The sequence below is a fragment of the Brienomyrus brachyistius genome, chromosome 7 (assembly GCF_023856365.1).
Source record: "Brienomyrus brachyistius isolate T26 chromosome 7, BBRACH_0.4, whole genome shotgun sequence".
In the NCBI taxonomy this organism is placed as follows: domain Eukaryota; kingdom Metazoa; phylum Chordata; class Actinopteri; order Osteoglossiformes; family Mormyridae; genus Brienomyrus; species Brienomyrus brachyistius.
Genome location: NC_064539.1, coordinates 182864 through 210764, shown reverse-complemented (window position 1 = coordinate 210764; position 27901 = coordinate 182864). Strand labels below are relative to the sequence as shown.

Sequence of the window (27901 nt, the reverse complement as noted above, 5' to 3'; positions counted from 1 at the left end):
TTATAAGATGGATGGATGAATGGAATAATGATCACTTCTTTTCCAAATATTACAAAAAATATTAAGAAAAAAATCCAGTAAATGAACTGGATTATAATTGTGAGATTCTAGTCTTCCTTTAATATATCGATAAGGAGTGCTACTATGGACCAAAAGCCGCTTTACAACGTTCAGTGAACAAGCTGAACTCACTGCGTATTTGGACTTCCTTATAGAACACGTCTCTTCTGTCATTCTCAGTCTATATGGTTTAGCAGCATGTTTAACAACAGAAAACATCTTTAGGCTTAGAAACCAGACCATTCTGTCCATTTACAAAGTGGCCCCAAAAAATCTCAAATCACAACAACACATCAAGAATCACACTGTACATAAGAGTGGCTCAAACCCAAAAGTGCTCTCCTAGAAGTGACATGAGACATCACCGGTATTATAGACACATTGTGAGATCATGCAAGCCCATAGGGTATACTGACTAAGCGAACCGGCCCGGGTGTAAAACCACTATGTGCTCTCCATCTTGGATTTTTCCGCTTAAAGCTTAATATTTAATGTTGCACACAAGCTTAATTAAATGTGAAATTAACTCATCATTGCAGACTGGAGAGAAAGCATGATTTACCTTGCTATACGAACTTTGGCATCATGGGCCAGACAAGTGCGCCTTCACCGCAGTCATCTCCAAGAAATGGCTGTCCTCTCTTAGCTCATTCGGCAGAGTGGTGATTGTGTTAGGATTCTTAAACTTGTGTTAGAAATGCATAAATAAATAAGGAAGGTCACGCATGACATGAGAGCAGAAGGAAAGGATGCAGTGTCCCTTTGCGATGATGGTCTTGCATTGCCAAAGGGAACACAGAGGCAGGGGGGAATGTGGAGGCCTCGGGAGAACGCCACTGTCTAGTTCAACTACGTCTCTGTGCCACGCACCCGGACGCAACGGAAACTGCAGGATTCCCGTCAGTCGCTGGGCAATCTAGTTTGTGTCGGAAAGAATTAAAGCTAAAGTTTTGTTTTTGATGAAAAGGAGTTTTAATGAGCTTTATGGGGGGCTGCTAGAGCTGGGGTTTGATGTCACATCCTCCGAGGGTTTAATAAAACCAGATGGCTCACTGGAGTATGGCAGAACTTCCAGCTGGGCTCCCAGGAGATGCAAGCTGCTCTCCGAAGCAAACTCGCCCCCCGCCCAGCCCTTGTTAATTCAAGCCTTATTCTCTTGTTGCTGCTGTCGTCTCCTTAAGGTACAAACTGCTAAAATTCTACTTTGGCATATCTGGAATGTAGTTTATAAGATTATATTGGATGAGGCAGCACGTAGTGGTTAGCACTGTTGCCTCACACCTCTGGGACCAGGGTTCGAGTCTCCCCCATGGCTCTGTGTGTGGAGTTTGAAGTTCTCCCCATGTCATTGTGGGGTTTCCTCGTTCCTCCCCATAATCCAAAAATATGCTGAGGTGAACTGGAGTTACCAAAATGCCTGTAGGTGGCTGTAGGCTTGTGAGTGAATGCTGCGTGTGTGTGTGTGTGCCCTGAGATGGGTTGGCACCCCATCCTGGGTTGTTCCCTGCCTTGCACCCGTAGCCTCGAGGATAGGTGCTGAACCCTAAGTGCCACCCCAAACTTTTAAAGATGTGTAGATCTAATTATGGACATTAGGTAGCTTTACAGTCTATTTTCAGCTAGCTGTAAAGAAGTGTTCATTAAAATCATTTCAATAACTGAATATTTGCTAAAGCAATGTGGTCTCCCTTAGTATTTCAGTTTACAGTATAACCTTTTTTTCCATGCCTAGCAGAATGGCACCTACTGTGGCCCAGATATAGCGGATATGAACTCTGGGTCTATTTCAAACGGCAAACAATTTTATACTGTAGTGATTTCCTCATTCTCCTTGTTCATTGCAACAATGCATTTTGGCTTTTGGAGCAAGCCCGAAGCACGTATGTGTCGATTTTCCTCTCCGTCGAGTTTCCACACCTATTTCTGAGTGATGAGTTTACTAATCATACCCGCTAAATACAGCCGAACGCGGAAAATGATGTTTATAAGTGGGATGGAAACCAATCGCCCGCAGGGCTGCTTTGGTTCCTCGCCGTTTATGTTTTTGCATGAGCTCGAGGTGCGAAAAGGAACACAGAGGCCTGTCGGCAGTCAAGCTGCTGTCCCTGCTCTATATCTAAATCTGACACGGCGTCAAAAAGACAAACATAAGAAGATGCGATCGCTCTGCGCTGTCTGATGCGACGGCTGGGAAGGGAAGGAGCCCACTCACTTGTGACCCATCTCGTGGGCGATCGTGAAGGCCAAATTGAGCCCGTTGTCCTCGGCCAGGATGCACTTCCGCTTCTCGCTGCACATGCCGTTGAGGTAGGCGATCCCTGTTGGGGAACAGGCCTGCGTGGGTCTTTTCTGCAAGTGACAAGAGCTCCCGCTGGTCTGCAAACGACCGTGCCCCACGCTCAATAGCCATTCACGGGACCCTCAGGAATACAGTCGTGAACCAGACACCCAGGTGTTGGAGGATTAGTCTAACAAAACTAATCTGGATTTCACATGTCAATTCAGTGATTCATCCACGTAGAAACCTGCCAGCTCATTAAAATTCCATCAGTGCTCTTACTTGTTACACTGTAATTGGTATCATTTTACTCAACAGACATTATTCTGACGTTGAAATATAATTAATAAATACCATTAATAGTGTAGAATGAAAGACAGTGCACACTATGACCCTGTACTGTAGCATTTATGGAAGAAGTATGGATGGAATGATGATTAGTGTTCATTAAAAAGTAATTGAAATCTTCACATTAAATATTAGCATTAAATGATGAATTAACTTGCTCTGGTGACCTGTAAGGACTTTAGAATGAATGTCTTCGTAAAGCTAGTGTAAAGACATCCATCATTCACTGATTCATCTACCATCTGTGGTATATACATTTCATACAACATCGTCAGCATCATTCCCTCTCTCAGGTTTTACAAAGGTCTAATCCATCATGCCAATCCCAGACACCTGAGGGGTAGAAAGCAGCACAGTTTAAGACCTTTTGGAAACACACGCTATTAGTCAAACACATTATGCTTAGAAGAGCACAACAGAATATGCTCTTTTTGGAGATAACCCTGGTTCCACCGCTGTGAAGACTGAAGCCAGTCAGCATGGCATCCCGCTATGTGCTTATGGATTCAATGTGGGACTGACAGCTGCTCCTAAGCTACTGAGGGATCAGTTTAAAGGGGAAACAAGGGGAAGGGATTTTGTATTTTCCCATATAGTAGATTGTATGCTGTGACCTTTGATGGCTTAATCACCCCATTGAAACAGATCCAGAACTAATGCTTTCCATTACGAAACCAGACAGAACAATCGGGCCTTTGATGGAGAAAGTAAATAAACGCAGGTTTAGGCCGAAATGCCCATTACAGTGATGTGTGTTCCAACCATCCTCTATCTATACCCCCCGCCATTTCCCATTTTCTTAATTTTCAATGTTTATGAGGCTCCAGAACCTTTCAGGATCAGAAATATGATTCTCAGACGAGAGATTAGCGCTAATCTGTCCATTAATGACCACTAGGCCTCGCCTGCCTGTCTTTGCCATGAAGAGAACAACAGCCAGTTGCTCTGTTCTTTCTGCACTTAGCTAAGCAACCGGCTTTGTGGACATTTTGTTTTCCTAAACCCACCCCCACGAGGCCCCCACGTCCTGTAATGACATCCCTCTTGTCGGAAATCAAAGCCAAGTGGCCGCGATCTCAGCGATAATGCTTTGTATCATGCGAGAGATGCTAATGTCTCTCTGATAGTCAAAGCATGTCAAGTTGACTGCGTGCTGTAATGTCGCCACTCATCTCCTGCAAAGAGCGGGTTATTTGTTTCTCTTTCACAATCGAACACCTCAGTATGAAGACTCATGACGGATAACTAATCTTAAACACCGCATGGGTTGTCCTGAGGAAAAGTGGCAGGATTTCTGAATACAAAAGAAATACGAGATCTGTTTTGCACTCTAATCCAGTCAGATGAACATACACCACTCTTGTAGTAAATGAACCCACACTGGCAAGGCGGGTTAAGGCACAATCTCCATCCTTTCCTTGCACCCACAGTTATAGTATTGCGTTTAATATTTTATCGTCAGACATCAATCTTTCACCAGTTCTAATATCAAACGCAGGGAACCTCGCGCACATGTGCTGTGCACCTGTAGCAGCACCATACGATACCTGAGCATACAAATAACATGTATTATTCAGGGAGATCAGGTTCTGTAACGAAGACAAGATTCACCGAAGTATGTCAACTGGCCTGGGAGGAGGAACAGAGAGGCAGAGGGATGTGACTGAAACATGGGGGGGGGGGGTGTTAGTAACATCCAAACTCTGTACACAAACAGCCAGGCCAGTTCTCCAACCCTAAAGGCTGGAGTACTGCCCACTGAGTTGCTGATTTAAGCATGACATATATTGGCAAATCATCTACATTTACACAAGTCATTTAATGCAATTTAGTGTATCTAGCCTGGAGGATAGAAATCTTTTACAATTTCAAATCGCAAAATACTCCAATTTAGTAGGTGGTCTGATTCTGTTTATTTTCCCCCACAATGCAACTCTGCACTTTAATCACATGAAACTAATTATACGGTGTCACATATGTCATTTTCTGATGTCATCATCTGTGCTGAATGCTTGGCATAGATGAGTCAGCATTATTGGAACGTGATAGAACTGGCAGGAAATGGAGCATTTGGCGAGTACAGCTAGGTCATGTCGAATCTTTAAAGGGTCTAATGTTGACTAACAATTTTTGCAGTGCACAAAAAAATTAAAAATAAAATGCCAGTTTTAGGGCATTACTCAAAGTCATACCTCTGAGTCACCATTGCATGGTGGTGCAGTGGTTAGCACTGTTGCCTCACACCTCTGGGACCCAGGTTCGAGTCTCCGCCTGGGTCACATGTGTGTGGAGTTTGCATGTTCTCCCCATGTCGTCGTGGGGTTTCCTCCGGGTACTCCGGTTTCCCCCCACAGTCCAAAAACATGCTGAGGCTAATTGGAATTGCTAAATTGCCTGTATGTGTGCATGTGTGAGTGAATGGTGTGTGAGTGTGCCCTGCAATGGGCTGGCCCCCCCATACTGAGTTGTTCCCTGCCTCATGCCCATTGCTTCCGGGATCGGCTCCGGATCCCCCGCGACCCAGTAGGATAAGTGGTTTGGAAAATGAATGGATGGATGGATGCCAGTTTTAGCTCAGACTATATGAATTAATATATGCTATAAAATATCTGTAATTGTTATTTCTTCAATATTTTACCCTCACATTCCGAAACACAATCCAGCGAAATAGTTTTTTTATTTGTTTGCGTCATTTTAATATAATTCAGATTGTGATGGTCCACTACGGACCTCTGAGTCAGTAAATCAAAGTACGATATAAATTCGCGCACAGTTTCCTCATGCACTCTCGGTCACACCTAACAGGCCACATACCAAAACACAACACCTCTGTAAATCCATGTAAAACATGCCAGCAATTCTCCGTGGCAACATAGCTGTAGAACCCAATGCTGCAAATGCAAATGCCACAATAACAATAAAAAAGCCTACAGATAATTAAACAAACCACAGCTAAGAACGACCAATTTGCTGCCATCTATGGTAAATTCTGAGGTTAATGATGTTGTGCTGAGGCGCTAGAAGGCAAGACCTGGTTGACAGAATCGAACTCTAAATCAGATGTGTCCAGTTCTGGTCGCTGCAGGCGAGTGTAAAAATTCTAGTCGTGTTTAATCTGCTAAATAATGCTAGAATAGAGATGTAAAATTATTACTGTTACAGTAATCAGTTCAAATGGGCACCTACAGACTCCAGGACAAGCAAACGTGCTGCTTACACAAATATGTTCTGGGGGCAGAAGAAATAACCAATCAGATTGTAAAGGGGGTGTGTCCAAGCAACTAGAGGAGGCGGGACCAAGATATCTGGTTCCGCTTCCTATAGTTGCTTGGACCCACCTCCTCTACAGTCTGATTGGTTGTCTCTCTAAACCAACGATTTTTCCTTCTGCCCTCAGAACTCTTTTGTGTAAGTGAAACTCCCATGAGCTACAGTAAGGGACCCCAGAGGCATTAAAATGTACATGCAAAGCCACAGCTCCAGAAGGATTTCAAGTGAGCCAGAGACCAGACAAGCCAAATGCCCTGCCTAGACCACAACATTTACAAATTCATGCTGGACGAAAATTGAAAACAGGCCCATTTCTGTTCCAAGATCAACTGGGAAAGATCTAAGATAACCTTACAGATGTACAGAAGCAGGTAACTTCCCGGGATTCACTCAGGCACAGGAACATTCACATTGCTAAATGCTAAATTTGCTTCCCGTTAAATGCCTTTATGAAATTCTGGCAAACCCCCCTGCTGCAGTCATTACATGAATGAATCCATTAGGGAGGTGTATATCTAGAAGGTTCATTTGTGTGGATGAAGTCCTGGGCTTGAAGCATGACCGACACAACTACAGAGTGCAGCTGGATGGGCCAGTTGTAACGTTCAGTGAAACGTCAGCATTTGCCAAGAGGCGCACGTGTGCTTTCTGTGGGACACGGAATCGTTCCGACAGGCACCAGGCCAGACTCCAGTGAAATCAAGGTGACACCACTGCCTGCGCGTGTGTGGCTGAAGCTCTCAAGGTGACAGACGTGGCTGACCGTCTTGTCAAATTCCCATTACGGCTAACCAACCCTCTAACAAAATAATTGAGAAGCCCAGGTTCTACAGTGGGTCACGGCCCGGATCACGAGTGAGGTCTGTCTGGTGAAACCCGTGATGAGAAGGACAATCATGTGAATGCTGAAAATTAGCAAGCTGGGGTAGAACGATGTGTCAGTCACACAGCAATGCAGGACTGCCATCCACCATATAAGTTCTGAATGAAAGGCAAGGAAATAGCTGTTAGCTGTAGTATACAACAAAAGGATGCAATTTATCCTAAAACCAATGAACAGCACAGAAAAGTTCATAGATTTAACTGTGCAAATGTATTCACCTTTGCTAGTCTTATTGGTCTAAAAATACTGCAGCTGGTCAGCGAAATAACTCTAAAAGATATTTATGATTAATTGAATCGATTTAAGTTTTAAAATCTATTGTGTAATTAATACAGCAGTGATCAAATTAACCTGAGTAGAATAATTACGAGGAAAACACAGCTGTATTGGCACTTTGCCAGTGTCAACCTTGTCTAGAATGATTGGTGGATTTAGCAGGTTTTTCAATAAATTCAGGTCGGATTCATACTTTAGTTTTATTTTAGTTTTATTTAGTGTAGGTGTGTCTGTACAGCAATGGTGTCAAACTGCAGTCCTGGGGGGCCGGAGTCCTGTGTAACTTAGTTCTTTCCCTGTTCCTCCACAAATGATTCCACTGTGGTAATTAGCACAAGGAGGTGTAAGGACCTAAATCAGATGTGCTAAACCAGGGGGGACCCAAAAAAGTGCAGGGCTCTGGCCTCCAGGATTGGAGTTTGACACCCCTGCTGTACAATATTCCTCCTGGTGCAGACTTTAGCTGAAACATTATATTGAGGGAGTTAATGAAATTAAAATGTAAATCATTGTACTCTGTTCTGTATACCACAGCCTTGGTTTTGTATTTAGCTTGCTTCTAACGACATGAGCATCTGAGTTACAGAATTGCTACATGTTGCTTTATACAGTGGCTGTTGTAAAACATATGCCCGCTAACAGCTAACTCTAGGTATAATCGTGAATGTTGCCAAAAGTAGGGGGTCTACTTAGTTATTTCATCTGGGCTGTAACAGGTTTATTATACAATACGTCACCTGGTGGTGCAGTGGTTAGCACTGTTGTCTCACACCTCTGGGACCCGGGTTCGAGTCTCCGCCTGGGTCACATGTGTGCGGAGTTTGCATGTTCTCCCCATGTCGTCGTGGGGTTTCCTCCGGGTACTCCGGTTTCCCCCCACTGCCCAAAAACATGCTGAGGCTAATTGGAGTTGCTAAATTGCCCATAAGTGTGCATGTGTGAGTGAATGGTGTGTGAGTGTGCCCTGTGTTGGGCTGGCCCCCCATCCTGGGTTGTTCCCTGCCTCATGCCCATTGCTTCCGGGATAGGCTCGGGACCCCCCACGACCCAGTAGGATAAGCGGTTTGGAAAATGGATGGATGGATGGATGTCACCTGAAGCTGCACTTTTAGAAGAGGTGGGAGTAACTCAGCAATCCAGAGACACTCGGGGTCCGGCAGCACGTGAAATGGAGAATTCAGGTCTCCACAGAACATGGAAAGAATTACACCTTGCAAAACTTCACGAAATAGTATTGTAACCATGGCATCCCTGCACGTGTCGTGTTCTGTCTGCAAAAGTGACGGAGACGAGCTGGAAATCAACTCCTGCTATGCTTGCCGACGCATATGATGAGCCGAAACGTTTGCTGCTTAGATAAAGTGAATAGAACTGTCCGCCCTCATAGTGTTTTGGCCACGGATGCAGCTTAGCCATACACCTTCTCACCTTACAAGACTAGTTAAAGTCCAGTAGACCACAGTGCATTAAAACTGTTACCCTGTGTACAGCTGCAGTCTGGAGTTCATAAAAACATACATATCAAGAAAGAATCAATGTCTGTTCGTTGACACAAATTCACATAGCAATTAAATCAATATAGAAATTAAACATTAAAATTCTCATTCCTAGAATGGTGATATTTATATATGTGCATTACCCAATTTCAGGGTGCTTTTTTTAGCTGAAGTCTGAAGCTTGTTGATTTAGTCAAATACTTTTTGGTATTTCATCGGTAAACACAACTTCCTCGTCTTCTTGCCAGAAGACTAGTCTCCACCGTCAACGCGGGTGGCTGTGATTCTTTTAAAGCCTCTTTCAAAGGGCCTGGGTCTTTGTGCACTGTTTACATTATCATCGCCAAGCTACCTGACAGGAAAGGTGTGGGATTAATGGCTAACCAACCGTGAGAGCGCTGGCAGCGTTAAGCTTCGTGCTTTTTAAGAAACGGCGGGAAACAAAACAATATGGCCGTTACCTTAGCCTGGTTTCTATGGAAACAAAACAACAACACCTTGGGGAGGGGCAGCAGCTGGGGGTGTCCGTCACTATTATTATTCTTCAGCCGTCTGTGTCATGGAAGAAAATGAGTTCATTCAAGTGACGGTGTTAATCAGGACGGACTTTGAATCGTGTAAAAGCCAGATGATCCATCCATCTTCCATAGTCACTTAGGCTTCACAGGATTATGGTGAGGACAGGGCACAAGGCTGGCTGAGATTCCAGTCCACTGCAGGGTGCGGAAACCCTTCCAATATGGTCCATTTAAAGAACTCAAAGAGATTACATGCCTGCAAGTCTTTGCAATACAGCAGGACACTCAAGTGGCCAAATTCTGGCTGAACGTGTGATTTGAACCCATGACTCAGAAGGTACTGTATAAGGGTGACTTGCTACCCACTAAGCCACCAGGCAGCCAAGTAGTCTGACCAGCGATATTCAAATGAAAACAGCAGAGGACACAATAAATGATCCTAACTGAAGTTCCGTTATGGACAAAGTTGCCGCACAGGAAGCCACTACGTTCTTAAAACTGCAGGAACTTACCCACGGTGTCGCACGGCTCGTCTTTATGCACGCAGAAATCCTTCCTGAAACACAAAGAGGCGGGACGTCAGCGCCGAGCGGCCAAAGTTGCCGTGACGATCTGACCCATTTGTACATAATTTGTACGGCTCAGTGGCCAACTACAAGGAATCTTTATCCCTTTCGGTGGCATGGCACCCAGGGCCCAGAGGATTAGCAGGGATATTCTTGCCGTCGTCAATCCATAAAGCTGCTGGGGGCCCATCAGGAGACAGGTTTTTACACTCTGCTCAGGGGGTCTGTGTACTGATTTCCCTTATCTCTGTGCAGTGACAGGACTGAAGATTACGGTGTTTAACCACTGCGTGATTATTGCTGGCTGTGGGTAACCCAATACTCAACCATGACTACCTGAATACAGAGGACTTCTGCAATTTTCAAGGCCAATTTTTCTTTTTCGTGGCTTGTGGCTCTGCTGGTTAGGAAACTAAGTCTGTGTGCGGAAGGTTGCTGGTTTGAATCCCGTGGCTGCTGGGCTCATGAGCATTGGCCCTTAAATAAAAAAAATACTCCAGGTGAGCCCTCACCTGTGCTTATATGTTTCATGAAGATGCAGAAGGGAAAACCAAGAAACTCCAGTGTACTGAACTTATACTGTACAAATGATAGTATCTTATTTTGTCAAAGCTGAGGAAGGTATGACTTTCTAGCTAGGAGGCGAAAATTCTTCAATTGGGACATTTTTATGGAACTAGATCTGCTGCCCTCTCCAAATCTCCCACTCACTCTCAGCAAACTAAATGCAGGGGTTCCAATTCTCACACATATGGCATGATATTCATGCTTTCAGACTCTCACGTTCATGCAAGCAATCTTACAGCAAATCTTTATTACTCCACTATAAACCTAATATTAGCTACATCAAAAGCATTGGAGCAGTTTTCAAACCCTACAGACTATTTACAACATAATAGACCTGCTACATACATGTAAATGCATATGAATATGTGTGCAGTCTTGTCCCGAATTGACACTCTCACTCCAGCCAGCTGCCCAAATTGGCAACCCTGCTAAGTACCTGATCTTTGGACATTGGTACAACCATTAGCATGGCGGCTAGCCCATTGGCTGAGGATTTTAAATCCGTAGGTAGAACTTTCAAGTTCCACAAGGAGACATCATAATGTAGACGGCTTCACCTGTGTTGCTCCGATAAAATATTGAGCTACATTATAAATTGCTTTGGACATCAGCTTCGGCTAGGGCACAAAACAATAAAAAGTAGGACTGCTCTGTTTGCCAGGCAGGCTCTGAAACACCGTGACTCCTATCAGGATTCCCCCTGAAAGCAGAGTGAATTACAGTGATGTCAATGACTAAGGACAATGAACTTCTGTGTTCGTGATTTAGGTTGCAGCGGCGAGGTTTTGCTTTTATTTCTGACCTTTCCGTCACAGGCAGAAAGGGTTTTGAAAAACAATTTAAGCCGCGGAAAAGGTTTTATCTTGATGCAGCACAAATCTGATCCCTTAAATTACACACTAAACCCTCTTCCCGAAGAAGCGAAAACGTCAGGGAAGGTGCCAAATACTCACAAACATGCATTTCCACTGAACACATTTTTGTAGCTATTATTTTCCTAATTTACTGCAGTGATTCAGGCGAATTTCGGTTATTTTATGTAAGATTTTTGGGCTTATTTGTTTTTTATCTGTCTTCCCGCATTTCCAGCAAAGTCCTTTCGGGACTCTTTGGCCCTTGCGTCCGCGGCTCGTGGCCAACAGCTGAATCAGAGGGTCCCGGACAGTCACAAACAAGACAATGGACAACACTGTTACAACAAATAAAATGCGATTGAGACACAGCTGGCTGATTATCTGCAGGAAACCTCCCAAGGACACATCACCTCATTCCATATGGCTCCATAACACCCTAAATATGAAGCACCTGTCCGGCGAAATTAAATACCGTGTCTGAAGAGCCGCGGCCCTGAGCACCCCCGTCAACTTAGGCCTCTGCTTCTCCAACAGATCCAGCTTTTTATGGGATTAAGAATCTCTACATTCGCTTCTTATTGCAGCAGTTTAGAGCAGGGTTTCCCAATGACAGTCAAGGTTTTTGCTCCCTCCTGATAAGGAGCTGGGATGGAGCAAAAACATGGGCCGACTATAGGTCCCCGAGGACCGGATTGGGAAACACTGGCTTAGAATATAGCAGAAGCATCTTCTTGTGGGTGTCTTGACTGAAGCCAGCCTATCAGATATGTCAGCAAGGCGAACAGCAAATGGGACATTAGAGTGCTCGTTCAGAAAGCTCGCCAGCCATCACACAGCTGTGTCTCAGTAAAAGTTTGCACTCCTCATCACTCCACAGCACAGAGTACAATTTACAGAACACAGGCATACTTCGTACATACTATTACATCGTATATTACATACTATTATATCGTATATTACATACTATTACATCGAATATTACATACTCTGCAGAACCTCCCATTTCAACCATTTATTTTATACTTATTTCATATATGAGTGGGCAGTGCCCATCCAAATGGGTCTTCTGGCCAAAGATCACCAATCCCTCCCCAACCACAAGCACAAAGGCCTCAGATACCATTGGATAGAATTCGAATACTGCTGCCTCCAAAATGGCATCCTGGTAACACCATTGTTTATAATTAAATTATCCATTTTTTCTGTTTCTGCCACCTCTTCTATTTATTCAGTATTTATTCCATGAACATGTCCCTACCCATGTAATTTATTTCTTTTTATCTCACCATTTTGTCGCCAAAGCCATAACATATAATATTAATCATTTGCAATTTTTTACTTATACTATTATCTTTTATTCTTTAATCTATTATCCTTTATATTTATATTTGTGTGTTGTTGCATTTTAGCTATTTTTTAAAATTAATTTTCAATTGTTTGCTTGTTTAACTTTATTTCACTTATTTATTTTACTTAGATTTATTCCATACTTCTATGATTTCACTGACCAGTATGTTAGTTGCTTCTCTGTCTTCTCAGTCCTTGATTTTAATTTTGAAATGTGAAGCACTTTGAGCTGCATTCCTTCTATGAGAAGGGCTATAAAGATAAAAATAATAATAATTATTATTATTACTATCATATATCCGCTTTTATGTTTTGGGAGTGCCTTTGCTTTGTGCTGTCTTACACATTCCACGTTAATGTTAGAATGGCCCGATTAAGCATTTTGATGTACTTTTGTTACAACAGACAAATAAATAATCTTTAAATGTTGAATCTCGAGCAGTCGGGGCTGCCCACCTGGTGATGAGTATGGCTGTGTCCACCGACGGGTTGTCGTCCATCCAGCGGCTGCCGAAGTTCGCCTGGGCGCCCTTTCGCCCGAACTGCTCGTGCTGCCAGCGGCAGAAGCTCTCCAGCGTCTTCTCGCCGTGCTGCCCGATGTACATGTCTGCCTGAGGACCAAGTCAGCCGCACGTCAGCCACAGCCCATCCACCTTCAGCGTCTGTGTCACTGTCCCCGCGTCGTACACCCATAATCATTGTACTACATATAGCCCTTGAAAAACATCCCAGAATGCATAGAGTTTATGGGACTGCTTATGTAAGGGTTTGATTGCTTCCAGATCAAGGAAACTAAAACAATTTTGGTAAGACTTTACTTAAGGCCATGTTTTTAGTAATTTATAAACACATTCATAACACATTATAATGCATTCAAAATGCATTATGGACATGCCTGTAAATATTTATAAAGGGGCATAAAACATTATAACCATATATATTATACATTATGACTGCCTTATATGAAGCTCTCATTAATGCACTGTGGATACATTTATAATGTAGTACATAGCGTCTTTAATGCTTATACCGACCATTATAATGTATTATAAAGGTATATATAGTGCATTATAGATGAAAGCTTCATAGAGCAATCATAATGCATATTACATTCGGCTATAATATGTTATTCCTTTAAAAAAAAAATATATATATATATATATATATATATTATATATATATTAAAATGTCTTACAGATTGATGGGCATTCTGCCATTGAAATAGGGTTACTGCAAAGGTTTAAAAGAAAAATCAAAAGTAAGTCACCAAATTATCCTCCTGATTAAATAATGAGTTACAGTATATGATGCATAGCACTGTTTTCAATGCTTGTTATTCCAAAGTTGGGGGCCAGGAATTTTAGCTCTGGAAACAGTAAAAAATGTAAAGCTTTAGCCTGAGGAGAAAAGCAGTAATTTTATTTATTTAGCAAACGCTTTTATCCAAAGTAAGATCAATGTTTTTGAGCAAGCAGGTTCAGATGGTCCCTAGAGCACCGGGGGGTTAAAGATCCTGCTGAAGGACCTAATGGTGGAAGCAGCTGGCTAGGATTTGAACCAGCAGCCTTCCAATAACAGGAACAGCACCTAACTCACAGAGTCACACACCACCCCTGTACAGTTATGAGGTCTCACACAGCTGTTGGGTCTGAATCAAAGCGAAGGGTAACATTCTGATAGGTTCATGTCCTATGCAATGTTGTCTGAGGCTTTTTTTATCCTGGTGAAATATAACCGGCATTAAAAACCACCACTTGAATATTATTATAATGCAGCCTAAATGTGCTCTTTGTTGCTCCAATGACCGTCTCGTTGTTCTGTGCACGTCCCCCCCCCCCCCCCCCCCAAGCCCCAAAGGCTCTCACTCCTACATCAGGCCAAACTTGGAGCAAAAAGAGCGAAAAAGCCAAAGAACGGCAATGTGACAAAACGGACTATCGGGCCAAAAACACATCTGCAGGAAAGAGAAAAACAATGAGACGCTTTTCACAAACACAATTTGGCGGTGATGTCAGCTGTCCATCTTCAAGTCGATCGACTACATGTGATATGTTTTATTTTAAAATGTGCTGTTATCTAAACCTTCATTAACTTTTTAGGAAAGCGGGGTTCGCCAGGTCTTGGAGCAAGTGTGAGTGAAAGGCCATGCCGAAGGACCCAGCAGTAAAACACCCCGGTCAATTTTGGGATTTGAACTAACAACCTTCAGATCATACACACACACACACAGCATGCAATACCATGGAGCCACACACCAGCCTGAAAATAGCTCCTCTCGATGTTTTCCAAAAAAAAAACCTGCAGAAATCTGCAGGGGCACTAACAAATTGCGATAATAGCATCATTCAGCAGGTAATTTCTGAGAATGTGGAGTAAGCAGATGTTGCAATTTATGCGAATGTTGGAAAGTTGGAAACTGATGGACACCAGGAATGACATAAATACCATGTCTAAAAGCACGTTCCACATCATCAGGCAGCACTGCTGTGAAAAATAATAAAATGCTAGAATGAGAAGTGCTTCCTCTCTTTTGTAATCCCAATAGAGCATTTGTCCTTCGCTACAGTTTAGCAGGAAGAACACTTAATCACAGACACATCCATCTTTGTTATTTATTTGCAATGTAATTAGTGTCATCTCTGACAGAGGTATAATTAATTCAGAATTATGGTCAGTTCTGCTGCGTGTTTTGATTTCGCATGGGAGACCCATTCCAAACAATGTATGTATTAAGAAAATGTTTCCTTACTGGGGTTTCCTGGAGCAGCACTAGTTTGGTCACACGGATATTCATCTGGATGCCGAGGCTTTTGTGTTGAAACAGGCTGAAAACCTAAATAACAAAAATGTTGAGGTTATACTGGGTGTGCAAGCGCACTTTAAATCACTAGAAAGTTTGTGATTAACCTTGTGAATTCAGTGCATTTTGGATATTCAGCTCGAATAATCCAAATACACTCAGTGACAAAAAAAGTTAAGCACCCAGAGGTAATGGTCCGATTTGGATGCGCAGATGAACTAGGCAGCATTACCAGCACTTGACAGAGTTTGATAGGGGTCACATTGTGGGCTTGCATGAGGGCCAGTGGTTTTATTGTGCAATTACCCGGCATGTACGGCATGCAGATGACAGTCGCCCAATGTTGGAACCAATGGGCACACGAGGGCACCCACACACGTCGTGAAGGTTCCGATCACCCAAGACAAACCACACCAAAGGAGGATCGCCATATTGTGCTCCAACATTACAGAACCCCATGACATCTTCGCCAGCCATCCAGACACAGGTATTGGACTCTCTACAACATCCTGCGTCACCCAGCACTGTGTCTTCAAAACTGTTATCAGCCGGATTACGGATTCTCTGTCCCATGCGTAGGCTGCCGTAAACACCAATGCAGAGACAGCTGCGTTGTGATCAATCCTGCCAAAGTTGTGGCGAGACACACCAGTGTTACTCCTGTCATCATAGTGTAGGGAGCCATAGAGTATGACATCATGGTTTGGGGAGCCATAGGGTATGACATCATGGTTTGGGGAGCCATAGGGTATGACATCATGGTTTGGGGAGCCATAGAGTATGACTTCAGGTCATCTCTGGTAGTGATACGGGGGACCCTGACAGCACAGTGCTATGTCAGTGACATCCTGCATCCGCATGTCTTACCCCTCCTGAGTCAGCACCCTGGTAAAGTCTTTCAACAAGACAACTCAGACCCAGGGCCAATGTATCCTGGCCCGGGAGGTGGAGGTGCCACACCATACTGACAGGGGACCAGCAGTGTGCCCATACTGCCTTAATATGTGCCCACACTGTTATAATATCGGATCATACATCCTTTTGATAACTATAGTGATACAGTCACATCACCTTTCCCCACATGCAGATTCGTTTAATTTCCACCACTCTGTCTGTCTGGGTGCTTAACTTTTTCTGTCACTTAGGATAGATAGATAGATAGATAGATAGATAGATAGATAGATAGATAGATAGATAGATAGATAGATAGATAGATAGATAGATCACGAAGAGCAGAGGACAGGATGGCAAGCATATAATAAGTAACATGACTGGCAGCAGGCATGGCAAATGGCTGGCTGAGTTTCAGGGCAGCACCAGTTTTAAAAGGTCCAGTGTAGAGTGACGTGGCAGGAAGTGATTGGATGGGAAGGAGGGCAGAGTCGTGGCACAGAGAGCAGTGAGTCTGCACGAATAGGAAAGGTTCCTCAGCATTGGCAGAAGGACATTCCAAGGGGGAGGGGTGCAGGTCTGGGAACAATAAGCTTACAGGAGCAACAGAAGCAATGTCAAATGTCTGCGAGCAAGGTGCGAATTTTATGCTTTTATATTAGAAACATTCAGGTAAACTTCAACAGGTCCGGCAGCAGGAATCAAAATTATCTGGAAAGAATGTAGCTTATGATTAATAATGCTATTGGTACATTATCTTTAAGTTTAATTCTTAGTAGGTACACTAATCTAGGTTAAAACAGTTGGCAAACAAGGAAAAAACTGATCCCAGATGACAATAGCACTGAACATCACCACATTAGATGTTTATTACAGTTTCTGCTATTCCATTAACTGGATCCATTTTCGGCTCTGAGAGTGGAAGGAAATGTTTAGCATCCGGATTAAAGATGGCGGAGGGAATACGCACCATGTTCATGACGGTGAGGATGAACCGCCTCGCTGCCTCCATGCCATGATAGCTGACCATGGCAGGGTCCGCCACCACCAGCGTCTCCACGTTGTATTCATGGAGCAGCTTGTATAAGTACCTCTTCTCTCTCCTGCTCTCTGTCGCTCTTTGGCTTTTAAATTTCAGCTTCTCTGTGGAATGGAGATCGCACTCGATGCGGCTCATCTTTTCTAACTCAGGCTCGGGACCGAATGTGAATGAGGAAGCAGGAGAGGTGATGGGTGATGCGGCTGAGCTCTCCGGCGGAGCATTAATCAAAAACAGCTAGAAAAGACGTCTTAATGAAAACCTTCAGGCCCACAACCACAGCTAGACAGGAATGTCAGTCCAGACATCATCAACTTACCTCTGACAAGCCGTAATCTTTTTCTAGTCTCAAACTGGCCCATATGGGAAGGGGGGGGATGGTGTTTGTGATCTTTTGGCGAGGAGCAGGTTTCGCCAAAGAGTTAAGACACTCACAACACCATCCATCACTTCACAGACATTAAATTAGGTGTAAAAGTGCGTTACTCTTTTTTTTTTTTTTTTTCTTTCCGGCACATAAACGCTTCACGTTGCCCCGGGTCGAAAAAAAAAAGTTGCATTCCCAAAGGCTACAGCAGGGTGGCCCATAAATCGAATGAGCATTCAGGGAGGGGATATATCCGCAGTGTAACTGGCAACCGGGCACGAAATGGGCCAAGGATTTAAAGCACAACTGCATTTAGGCTTAATCGCCTTCAGACAGGACCTCTCCGACGCCCTACTGTTGGGCTGGGCAGGAGATTAATTAAACACAACGAGCGGGGAAGTGCGTGTGAGCTGCAGCGGGCACCTGGGCAGGATCTCCAGCCCCCTTTTGTGTTTCGGCTTAATCACTTGCAGACAGATGGGCTCTCCGCACCACCTCTGTCAGGAAAGGCAGGAGACTAACCAAATAAAACTGCCAGGGAGGTACGTTTGCAAATATTCACTGCATCAGAGCGCAGTGCAGGACGGAATTTAAAGCATCTATAGGTTTAGGTATAATCGCAGACGGAGAGATGATCTCTGTCATGCTAGACAATAGATTAATGGGGTTAAAAGCTTGAGAGCAAAACGGGGGTGATAATCACTTGTGAATATAAACACAAAGGGCATGTTTTTCAAGCTTAAAGAAATATAATGTGATTCAGGAAGCCAAGGCATTGTAGAAGCGTTTCTAGTCGATGTGCTATAACAAGTTGGCACACGTGCATTGTGGGTAATCTTTAAAGCGGTATTAAAATCCATCAAGGATCTGGTGTATGGAGGTATTAATTCCTAACCCTTCATCTGGGCTGACTGGTCATATATATTATACACACCTACGTCTCTCTTCAAAAATCACAGTAAAACACAGTATTTAAGGGAAAGTGTACCGTTTAGCATAATATTACAGGTTCATTGTTACAAAATAATCACAAAAATAAAAATGGAAAAAGGTCTCGGATCCCTGCTTATTCTGGACCTTTGTATGCAAAATTTATGTCGGACATTGGAATCCGATTGAAAACGTAATTAGGAAAAATTCAAATACGTGTGCATGGACTTGAAACGACTCGGAAAGCATCAAAGATTTATCCATCTATAAAAGTTGAGGCTGTAGTGCCAGACTTTCCTTTTCTTGGCCCAACAATGCAATGAAGTAATTTTCGTGGGCCCTATAATAAGATATGATATATCAAAGCGCTCGTGACACATGTCCAATGAATGAAGGTTACCAGGGAGTAATTCACAGTGGCTGTCGGCGTCTCCCCCGGTTGACGGATCCTCTGCGGAGCGTTTTCTTCTGTAAGCGCGGTGCGGGTGTCCTGTGATGGCAACAGTATCGTTCAGGGGCTCGATAAATAAAAGGTCTTTACTGAGCTGAATAAACCCCATCTGTGAGAGGAACAGAGACAAAAATACACTAATCTAACAGCAATTGAGCTTTTCATCAGTAAAGTTAAGCAAGATTATATACATGCAAGGGAACTGGTTGAAGTTCTACACCCTTGTGCAATTTAATTCAATAAATAATAATTAATTCAGTAACTTTTTTACAATTTGATTTTCAGTTTCATTCCAGAAAGTCATCAATATGCCTTCATTAGTCACTTTTTCAATGGGTTGGAGTAACATTATCATATGTAGGAAATTTCATCATCGTTACATTTACTGATGGGTCAGCCGTCTTTCAGTATCTAGCCCTGTGTCATATGTCGAAAATGGACAAGAATTTCACCAACAAGAAGACAATCAAGGTACACAGAGAATCTGTGGTCAATCTGCAGGCAGTGCCTTTATGGAATGGACTGTAGCGCAAAACATAACCTTATTCAGGCATTAATTCAAGTATGGTACTGGAACCCCCACTATCATGAAAGACTGCTCAAAATTGCTGGATTCTATGCCAAATTGCGCCCAAATGCTACCAAAAGACCAATGAGGTCATATTATATATTGAAATGTCAATATGTTTCAATAACTTGTTTCAATTTATTTGCACAAAGGTGTACAAGACGAATTAAGCTCAGCATTCAGTGATGGGCCTAGATTACAGAATCAGCCTCAGTGTCATTACTTTCATCAATCATCACCTCTGCACCATCTTTACCTTAACGAATAAAACCTATCTAATGAGCCCCCAAGAAACTCTCTAAAATGTGACACATAACAACAAAAGCCATTTTTTTCATCAGCTCTCTGTCATCATATAAGTTTAGTTTTCATTCTAGATAGTATAGTAAATATCAAGGTATATATTGATGTTTATTATGCACCCTAGATATTTTTATGCATATCTGGTACTTGAATTAAACCTTTACAAACACTAAACCCGCAATGATTCCTACTAGCTTTCAGTATACGGGTTTAAACCCTGATAACCCCTTATAAACCCTCCCTTTTGGTATATGCCTGTCTAGTTACAGTATGTTTTCTGTAGCCCGGGCCTATCCCATGATGCACTGGGTCATCACAGGTGCCTCCAATTTGATCACACTGCTGGGGGTGATAAGACAGTCCAGACTCAATTTGTTGCGGAGACAACGATAAGAGGATGTGCAGGTCAACTACTAGGCAAATAAATATATAAAATATCTATGCTAAGTGTCTCAAGCTCTGTAGGTGCTTCAGGGTGCAAAATCTGTTTTTATTTCGGGGAGAAAAAATACAGGGAACCCATGGTGACCTTGATTCATCCAGAATACAGTACCTCACACTCAGTTTGTTCTCATCCCAGAATCCTCAGAAAAAGTAATTTACATACACTATACTCATGAACAGGGATGTACAAAATGGGGGACACGGGGAGGGGGGGGGGGCACATATCCCCAATATTTAATTTGGCTTCATTCATCCCCCCAATAATTATTAAGCTGTGTTTCCACCGCAACCCCAATATCAAACCCTTCCCTATGTGGTTGCTCATAAATCCAGATTACCTTGCAAACCAAAAGTCACCATATCATCTGCACTTTCCAGTGCACTTTTCTTTGCCATTTGGACAAGAACACAGAAACTGCCAGTAACACAGGAAAGTCAGCCAGGAGTTTCCTAACTGTAAAAATCTGGCTATTGGCTTGTTCGAAAGCTGAGGACCAATGACAAACACATGGAATTTATTTTTCAGCCAACCAAATCACTCGTTTATCATTTGAAACTAAAGGCGGTACTGGTAGTATCTACACATCTGCTATTGTATAATGTGATTTTAAAAAACGCTATAGTTGATCTATAATACTGTAACAACAGTCAGTCTTAATTTAGCCTGGAGGTATCACTGTCTGCATGCTGCTTATCTCAGAATGACAATGAAGAATCCTGTACTTAAACAACAGTAATTTTATAAACCTGCCTTAATTCCATTGAAAAATAAACCCCTTGCTCAGGGCAAAGATTCAAATCAGCCTGGCACCAGGATAAAAAGCAGATTAATTAATTATACTCTAGGATAACATTACCAGATCAACTGACAACATAACAGAAAACAAAGAAAAAAAACTTTTAATACATATTACATCATTTTCTTTTTTTTGGATGATTCTGCTAAAATTGAATGAAAGGGAAATCTGTTAGTATTTAGAAAGTTTTGTGAGTAAACCACAGATTGGCCCATGAGTCATTTTTCTAAAGTTAAATTCATTAGCGGTTTCCACATGAAAGATGGCATCTCCAGGCAAGCCGTCTCCAGCTAAATATTTTGTATCTTTTTTTTTTCACCGGGGCTATCGGGGGCATTTCCAGAAGTTGCAGTAACTGTGGCGTGATCTCTGCAGAGCCTCAGGCGGGGGTGGGGACCTGTCCGCGGCCCTGGAGATTTCCGCCGTCCAGAAAGTTACATCACAGGTCAGTTCGTCCAAATAATAAGCCTCGTCCGGCGGGCAGCCCGCGCCAGGCGTGCCCCGCCCGGCTCGGCCCGACCACATCGGCGCTTCCCAGAACCACCTCATACTCACCATCTACCAGTCACAAGGACAGAGCACTTCGAGGAAACCTTAAGTGCTCCCCGGGGAGCTAGCCTGAGGTTCGGAGCGTGCACTGCCGAGGCGACATTATGCAGGAGGCCCGGCAAGGAAAGCTTATTTGCTTCATATCAAATTAATTCCTATGACTTAAGCAGCCCAAACAAGCCAATCGCTCTCTTGATTAAAGAAGGCTGGTTTAACATCTGCGTTTAGGCAAAACCATCAAGTTCTGACACAGATGGATGCCTGGGCCACCCTGCGGACAGTTCTCAGCCACTACAGGGAGAAGAATGTTGATTGGCTAGTTTATATGAAGATTTTTATTGCTTTAGGCTCAAGGATGTAAGCGTGATCTTACTTCACTGTCTAACCTCTGAGTGTTTCAGTGTGGCGGTATTTGGAAGAACAAATTAAAAAATATAAAATAAACGACCATATACATTAATGTTACTGTCACTATTGTACACTTTTTGTATTAATAACAAACCGGAGTTTGTCATTAATAAATCCAGCTCAGATACATTGCATATCTGTTGCTAACGGCCAATGGCAGACATTTTTAAAACACTTAATAAAATCCACAGTATATATGAACTGTGAAAAATCACCGACACCCAGTTTGGGTCAGTTCATCAACATAAGAAACCCCAGTTGTATTTCTGCACCTGTGCAGTCAGGTCTGAATTTTATAACCAAGCCAAAATGAGAAGTGTTCAGCTTCGGTTCCAATCAGAATTCGATTCCAAAGCCCATAGGCCTGTAGAAACTGGGTGGTGACTTAGCAGCTTAGGATACTGTGGCTGGGATCAAAAGGTTGCCTCTTCAAATCCCAGAGTCAGCAAAATGATTTCATCATTGGGCCCTTGGTCCCTAATCACTCCAGGAACTGGCAGACCCTGCCTACTCAACTTTACATCACTGTTGTAAAAGTGTCTAATATAGAAATGTATGTAATGCATGTCTCGACATACACAACATTCCGCTGTGCACACATACAAGTGTGTCAACGGAAACATTCAAGTTGTGTTGATTCTGTTTCAGCTCCTTTTTACTTGAGTGTTCAGTATCCTACGTGTCATTACCAGTGTTATAACTCATTATTTTTTGCTCGCCCATGTTCAAAGCCTCTTACAATTTCAAAATATTTCTTCCCGAGGGAATTAAGGCGAAGAGCTTTTCTCAAGTGCCGAAAAGCAGGCCGTCTACAGAGCGAGTACCACTCGGATTAATGCCATGGCCTTCGGACTCAAATGGTTCTGGCTCTGCCCACACGTGCATTTTGATAAGTGGACCTCCTCATCTTCGCCTCATTAATTGGTGCTCATCACATTCATTCATTCATTCAATCATTCATTCATTTGCTCAGCTAGTGAGTGCCTCTTCCGGGGACATTCAGCCGACCTCGTATGGTACGCATTCAGCTTCGCTTTCCGTTTCGGATGCATCCACTGCAACCTTGACTCCGTCTCGCTCGTTCCCGCAGAGCCTCATGCTCTTCCCCGTGGGGCTCGCGATTGTGGTGCCTGTCAGAGAGTCGCGGAGCCGTGAAACGACTTTTCCGCTGAAACTCCGAAAATCCGTGACAATTTGTGCTCTCTGTTTCTTCAATCTCTGTCTCAATGTATGATTTCAGTTACGTGACCAACGTGTAGGAAATCATTACAGAGCTGCCAGTGTTTGTCTGTCACCATGACCACCCCATTTCTGTCCCAGGCTGTGGAGGGAATTCTCCAGGGAGATGTTATGAATATGTGTGAGATTTGGCTGCCACTTGTTCTTGCTGGAGTGCCCTCGCTGTTCCAAGGCCGATACTGACGATGAGTTTTCATCTATCTTTGAGAAACTATGAATGTTTAAGCATTAAGGGCACTAAAAGTTATTAGGCTCACAAAAAACAAAAACAAAAAAGAAATTCCAATACAACCTCCCCCCAGTTTACGATGGACTTTCCAATAAACCTATTGCAAGGCGAAAATATCGAAGGTGAAAATGCATTTTAATACAGTACACCTAAGCTAACTAACATCGCAGCCCAGCCTAGCTTACGTTAAACATGCTTAGAACATTTACATTAGCCTACATTTGGGCAAAATCATTAACACAAAGCCGATTTTATAATAGAGTGTTAAATATCGCATGTAATTTATTGAATATTGCACTGAAAGTGAAAAACATTTACCCATCGTAACGTTGTAACCATCGTAACCTGGGAAACGTCTGTATGTAGGGCCAACCCTAGTTTGGTGCCTCGGTAAATGCAAACAGCACACAAAATGTGCTGTCTCCTTAACTGAGGTTGTGTTTCACGCACATGGTGAAAGTGAACAAAAGCACACTTTCTACATGCCAGTTTTTTTTTTGTCCTAAGAGGTGATGCTTTGAGTTAATAAGAGGAAGTCAGCGATTCCAGGCCAAACTCTTGGGAAGTCGTCCAAGCCATGAAAACCACATAAGTTCACCAGGGAAAACCTCAGGAGGTCACTAATGACTGTATATCGTGACCTCCTGGGAGGTTTATGTCGTCTCTTTACACATGGTCCAGAACCTCGAGAATGGGGGGCGTGGCCAAGGCGCAGATGCCGGCTTTCTTCAGACCTGTTTCGCGAGATTCACGAGACGCACCTGGGCCATTGCAGAAATGCGTCCTGGCTTGAATCGCCAGCAAAGGAGACGAGCCGAGCCACACACACCAAAAGCGAATGCAAGACAGATCCTGCAGGTTCGCGTAGAACTGTCAAGCATTGAGGACCTGTTCGTGGCTGTCCGCGATAAGCACGAACAAAGATATCATACTTTCTGAGGATTTCTGCCTCAGACAGGAGCCGTCATTTCAAGGAAAACCTCTCATCCAAAGAATGTCATCCGTAGTCCAAAATAAATTATCATGTTAAACAGTGGCTCAGGCTTTATACATAAGTTGAGAGGATGAACTTCTATTGGAGAGCATCTGAGGTGGGGGGGGGGGGGGGGGGGTGGCTCATAACAAAGCCCCAGGATTTTTTTTCTTACAGTCATTTTATAATCACTGTCACCATGTTGCGATTCATAACAGTTTCGCTGGTTAGGATCTAATCATCCCCTAACCCTAGAATCACGCCTGTAGCTTAACCACGGCCCATCAAAACAAACCAATATCCTGGCCAGATTTACCATACAACAGGCAGCAATGAAGATTAATTTCATATATACCTTGTCAACTAGACTATGGACTGGACCAAAGGATGCAAGCCCTAAAAATCTACAGTTATAGCATCAACCAGCATGATATTTATGCTGTTTAAACAGGCACGTTATAAGGAGTGTAAATTGTAAAGAGCAAAATGATGTTGGTTGGAGGGGATTTACTACTCTGACGGATTTCACGTGCTTTTAGCTACATCCCAAAATACGCAAGAAAGAGAGAAATGCTTAGGGATCTGCACAATGTGACGTTTATTAAGTTTGACTTGTAACCAACAGCTTGCGGGAACTCCTTGACACATATCCTTGACTTCTACGCCTCGCTTTCTTTTCAGAATTTCCTTTTGTGTACTTTAAAAAGCATTGTGTGTCAACATAAAGTTACACGTTATGGTTTAACGGGCGATTCGTGTTTCTGAGCTACGGAGAAAACAAGGTGTACGGCCCGTTATTATAACTCCGTTTTACGCTGATTACTACAGGGCGCTGAAAGCGGTGTGTAATGAGTAAAGACCGCAGCCTGGTGGGCAGGAATGCACTAGCTCAGCCATTCATGGCAAGCTTCATGATCCAGTACGTGCAGACGGTCCATGGCGTTAGATGATGCACCAATTTCGCTATTTTCTTAATCTGAATTAGTATTGTTTGCAAATAACTACACACGTGGACTCATCAAGAAAAATCCAAGCCAAGCTAATCGTGACGGCTTGTCTCAAGTAATTAAAAAGTATGAAGAATAAGATTGCGAAGTGTAAATGATTGCTTAATCATAGATATAAAAATTACGAGTGTAACCCAGTCTTATGACCTACATCACAGAGAGCATGTTCTTGACTCATGGAACTATAGTTTAAACATATATTGAAAGTTATATATAGGCCTAAGGTTGGGTATAAATGCAGATGGTATTTACCAGTCCGGCGCAGGTGCTGACTGAGACGCTGGATCCAGTGTAACTCAGCACGATCCCGCTGTAATAGCAGCTCGTCTCAGCGTCGGCAGCCTGCGTGTCCCGCACAGATGCCTTTCGTGCTTTCGCTCTCTCCTCCACCATGAACGTCTGGGACAGAAAGCGAGTGTCCCTCTTCAGGATGAGACGCAGGTCCTTGCCAAAAGCCGAGATCCTCAGCCTCAGTTCCGGCGGAGTCTGCACTTGCGGTCTCGGAGGATCCGTACGGCGCAGCTCCGGAGGGTCGTATTCGTCCCAGCGAGAAAGGGAGCGAACCTCCCGAGAGCTGCTCACCGCACCGGCATCCCCCTCTCGGCTGACCGCTCTGTCTGCACCCGGTGGACCGGTGTCATGAAAAAACTCCGGGAAAATGATCTCCGTCTCAGAATCCGGGGAGACTTGTAGACCTGTATCGATCGATCAGAAAAATAATAAATATTTAAAAATATATCATAAAAAAGTTTATCGAAAACATACTGGAGCAAAGTGGCTGAAAAATTATCTTTACTTTGCCGAATTTCTTATTGAGAGACAAAAAGTCTCTTGATAAAACGCAGGTGACTTTACTCGCGGTGAACACTCATAAAAGTAACTTTGTAAAGCCTGTACGTCAACGATAAATACAGTTAACTCTTTGCTATTAGGTAAACTATTGAATACTGACTACTATATTCGTTGTATGTGCGATTGTTAGACATAATATACGATAATAACTTAAATGATTAATCTACCTGAAGTTACAGTAGCAGCCAGAAAACACAACTGATGCAGAAAACTGCAGATGTGATTGAGACGCATTGTCTGAGACTCTCCAACGCGACCACCCTAAGCGAATTTTTTAACCTGACAACGTGCAAACGATAACAAAAGTATTGTCTATGGAAAAAAACACTTTCCAGGAACTCAAGCCAAAAAATTAAGTGTCTGTGCACTGCTTGTTGGTTTTGTCCATGTCCCGGTGTCTGCAGTTAATGTTTCTTCACTCACATGAGAGGTTTTCCAAATGAATGGGTCGGAGTAAAACTCAGAAAAAGTCAACGCCGAATTAGGGAGAGAAAGAGAGAGAGGGGCGGAGGGGGGGGGGCATCCGTACAGATAACATACAGCATGATGTATGGGGACAGCACAAGCAGCGGCCCAGAACGCTTGAGGATCCAGACTTTACGCTCTACATATTTTGCTGGCACTGCCAGCCATGGTATCACCACCCATGCCGACGATTGACTGAGGAGCGAGGAGGGGATGCCTTACTATTGTCCAAGTTAATTATTTAGTTAGGCACTAACTGATTCTACCTCGTTTTTTTTGTTTCTGGTACCTTTGCTTTAAATCATCTATAGCTCTATAAGACTGACTATATAGCCGTTTAACCACGAATAACTTTTAACTAAAAACGTAAAATTACATTTAGTGGCCCGGCTGTCCAAAATTTTTTAATCATATATCCCTACCGCAGAATAAATTATAACTGCACGTTAGGGGTCTCAAACAAGATATCTGTATAAAATTACAGTTTTAGATTTTTTCAGATTAAAATGCAACGCATGTTAACAGTTCGGCAATGCTTTGGGCAAAACTAGCGATGTCTATGACAGAGGAAGTTAAAGCCATACCCTCAGCATAACTGCAGTGTTAAATATATCTGTATCAAAAAGAAATGAACTATAAATAGGGTTCAAGTCACGTTAGAACCACAGTATATGTGGTAAAATAAATATCTGCGAAGTAATCAACTTAAATCGAATGATTCAAAGACTGGGGGTAGATTATTTATTTTATGTGTCATAAACGAACAGGATAAAACAGACAGCTGAAGGTAACGTGATCACTTTGATGGACAAAACAGTATTCGTGATGTCACCAGTGGCTTTAAACAACTAATAAACTAACCAAACTTACGAGTAGATAAAACGTATTATTTAAACACTTAAAGCACACTATACGGGTCTAACGTTAGCTGTGTATATATGTAGGCTTTACATATTTTACAATATTCTAAAATTATAAACAGATTCCGCTATTTTGAACCACCCCACCCAAATAGCCTACTGTGAGGTACCTTAAATAGATGTTTGTAAAAGGAGACCTGCCTGCAAAAGATTTCAGCTTTATCAGCTAGCAGATATTGAATGTTCATTCAAAATGACTCAGCAAT

At 43.0% G+C, this 27901-nt stretch overlaps 1 protein-coding gene across 1 annotated transcript in view; it reads right to left on the bottom strand.

Annotated features, from left to right (window-relative positions):
- Positions 1-26734, bottom strand: part of LOC125746725 (A disintegrin and metalloproteinase with thrombospondin motifs 19-like) — a 72625-nt gene extending 45891 nt beyond the window's left edge. Inside the window, exons 1-8 of the mRNA XM_049021075.1 lie at positions 26478-26734; positions 25711-26153; positions 18891-19050; positions 17125-17297; positions 15213-15296; positions 12920-13074; positions 9642-9685; positions 2273-2378 (exon numbers count right to left, since the gene is read on the bottom strand). Of these exons, the coding sequence (XP_048877032.1) occupies positions 2273-2378; positions 9642-9685; positions 12920-13074; positions 15213-15296; positions 17125-17297; positions 18891-19050; positions 25711-26153; positions 26478-26544 (1232 nt within the window). The 5' untranslated portion in view covers positions 26545-26734. The remainder of the gene's footprint in view (positions 1-2272; positions 2379-9641; positions 9686-12919; positions 13075-15212; positions 15297-17124; positions 17298-18890; positions 19051-25710; positions 26154-26477) is intronic.
- Between the last annotated feature and the right edge of the window lie 1167 nt (positions 26735-27901).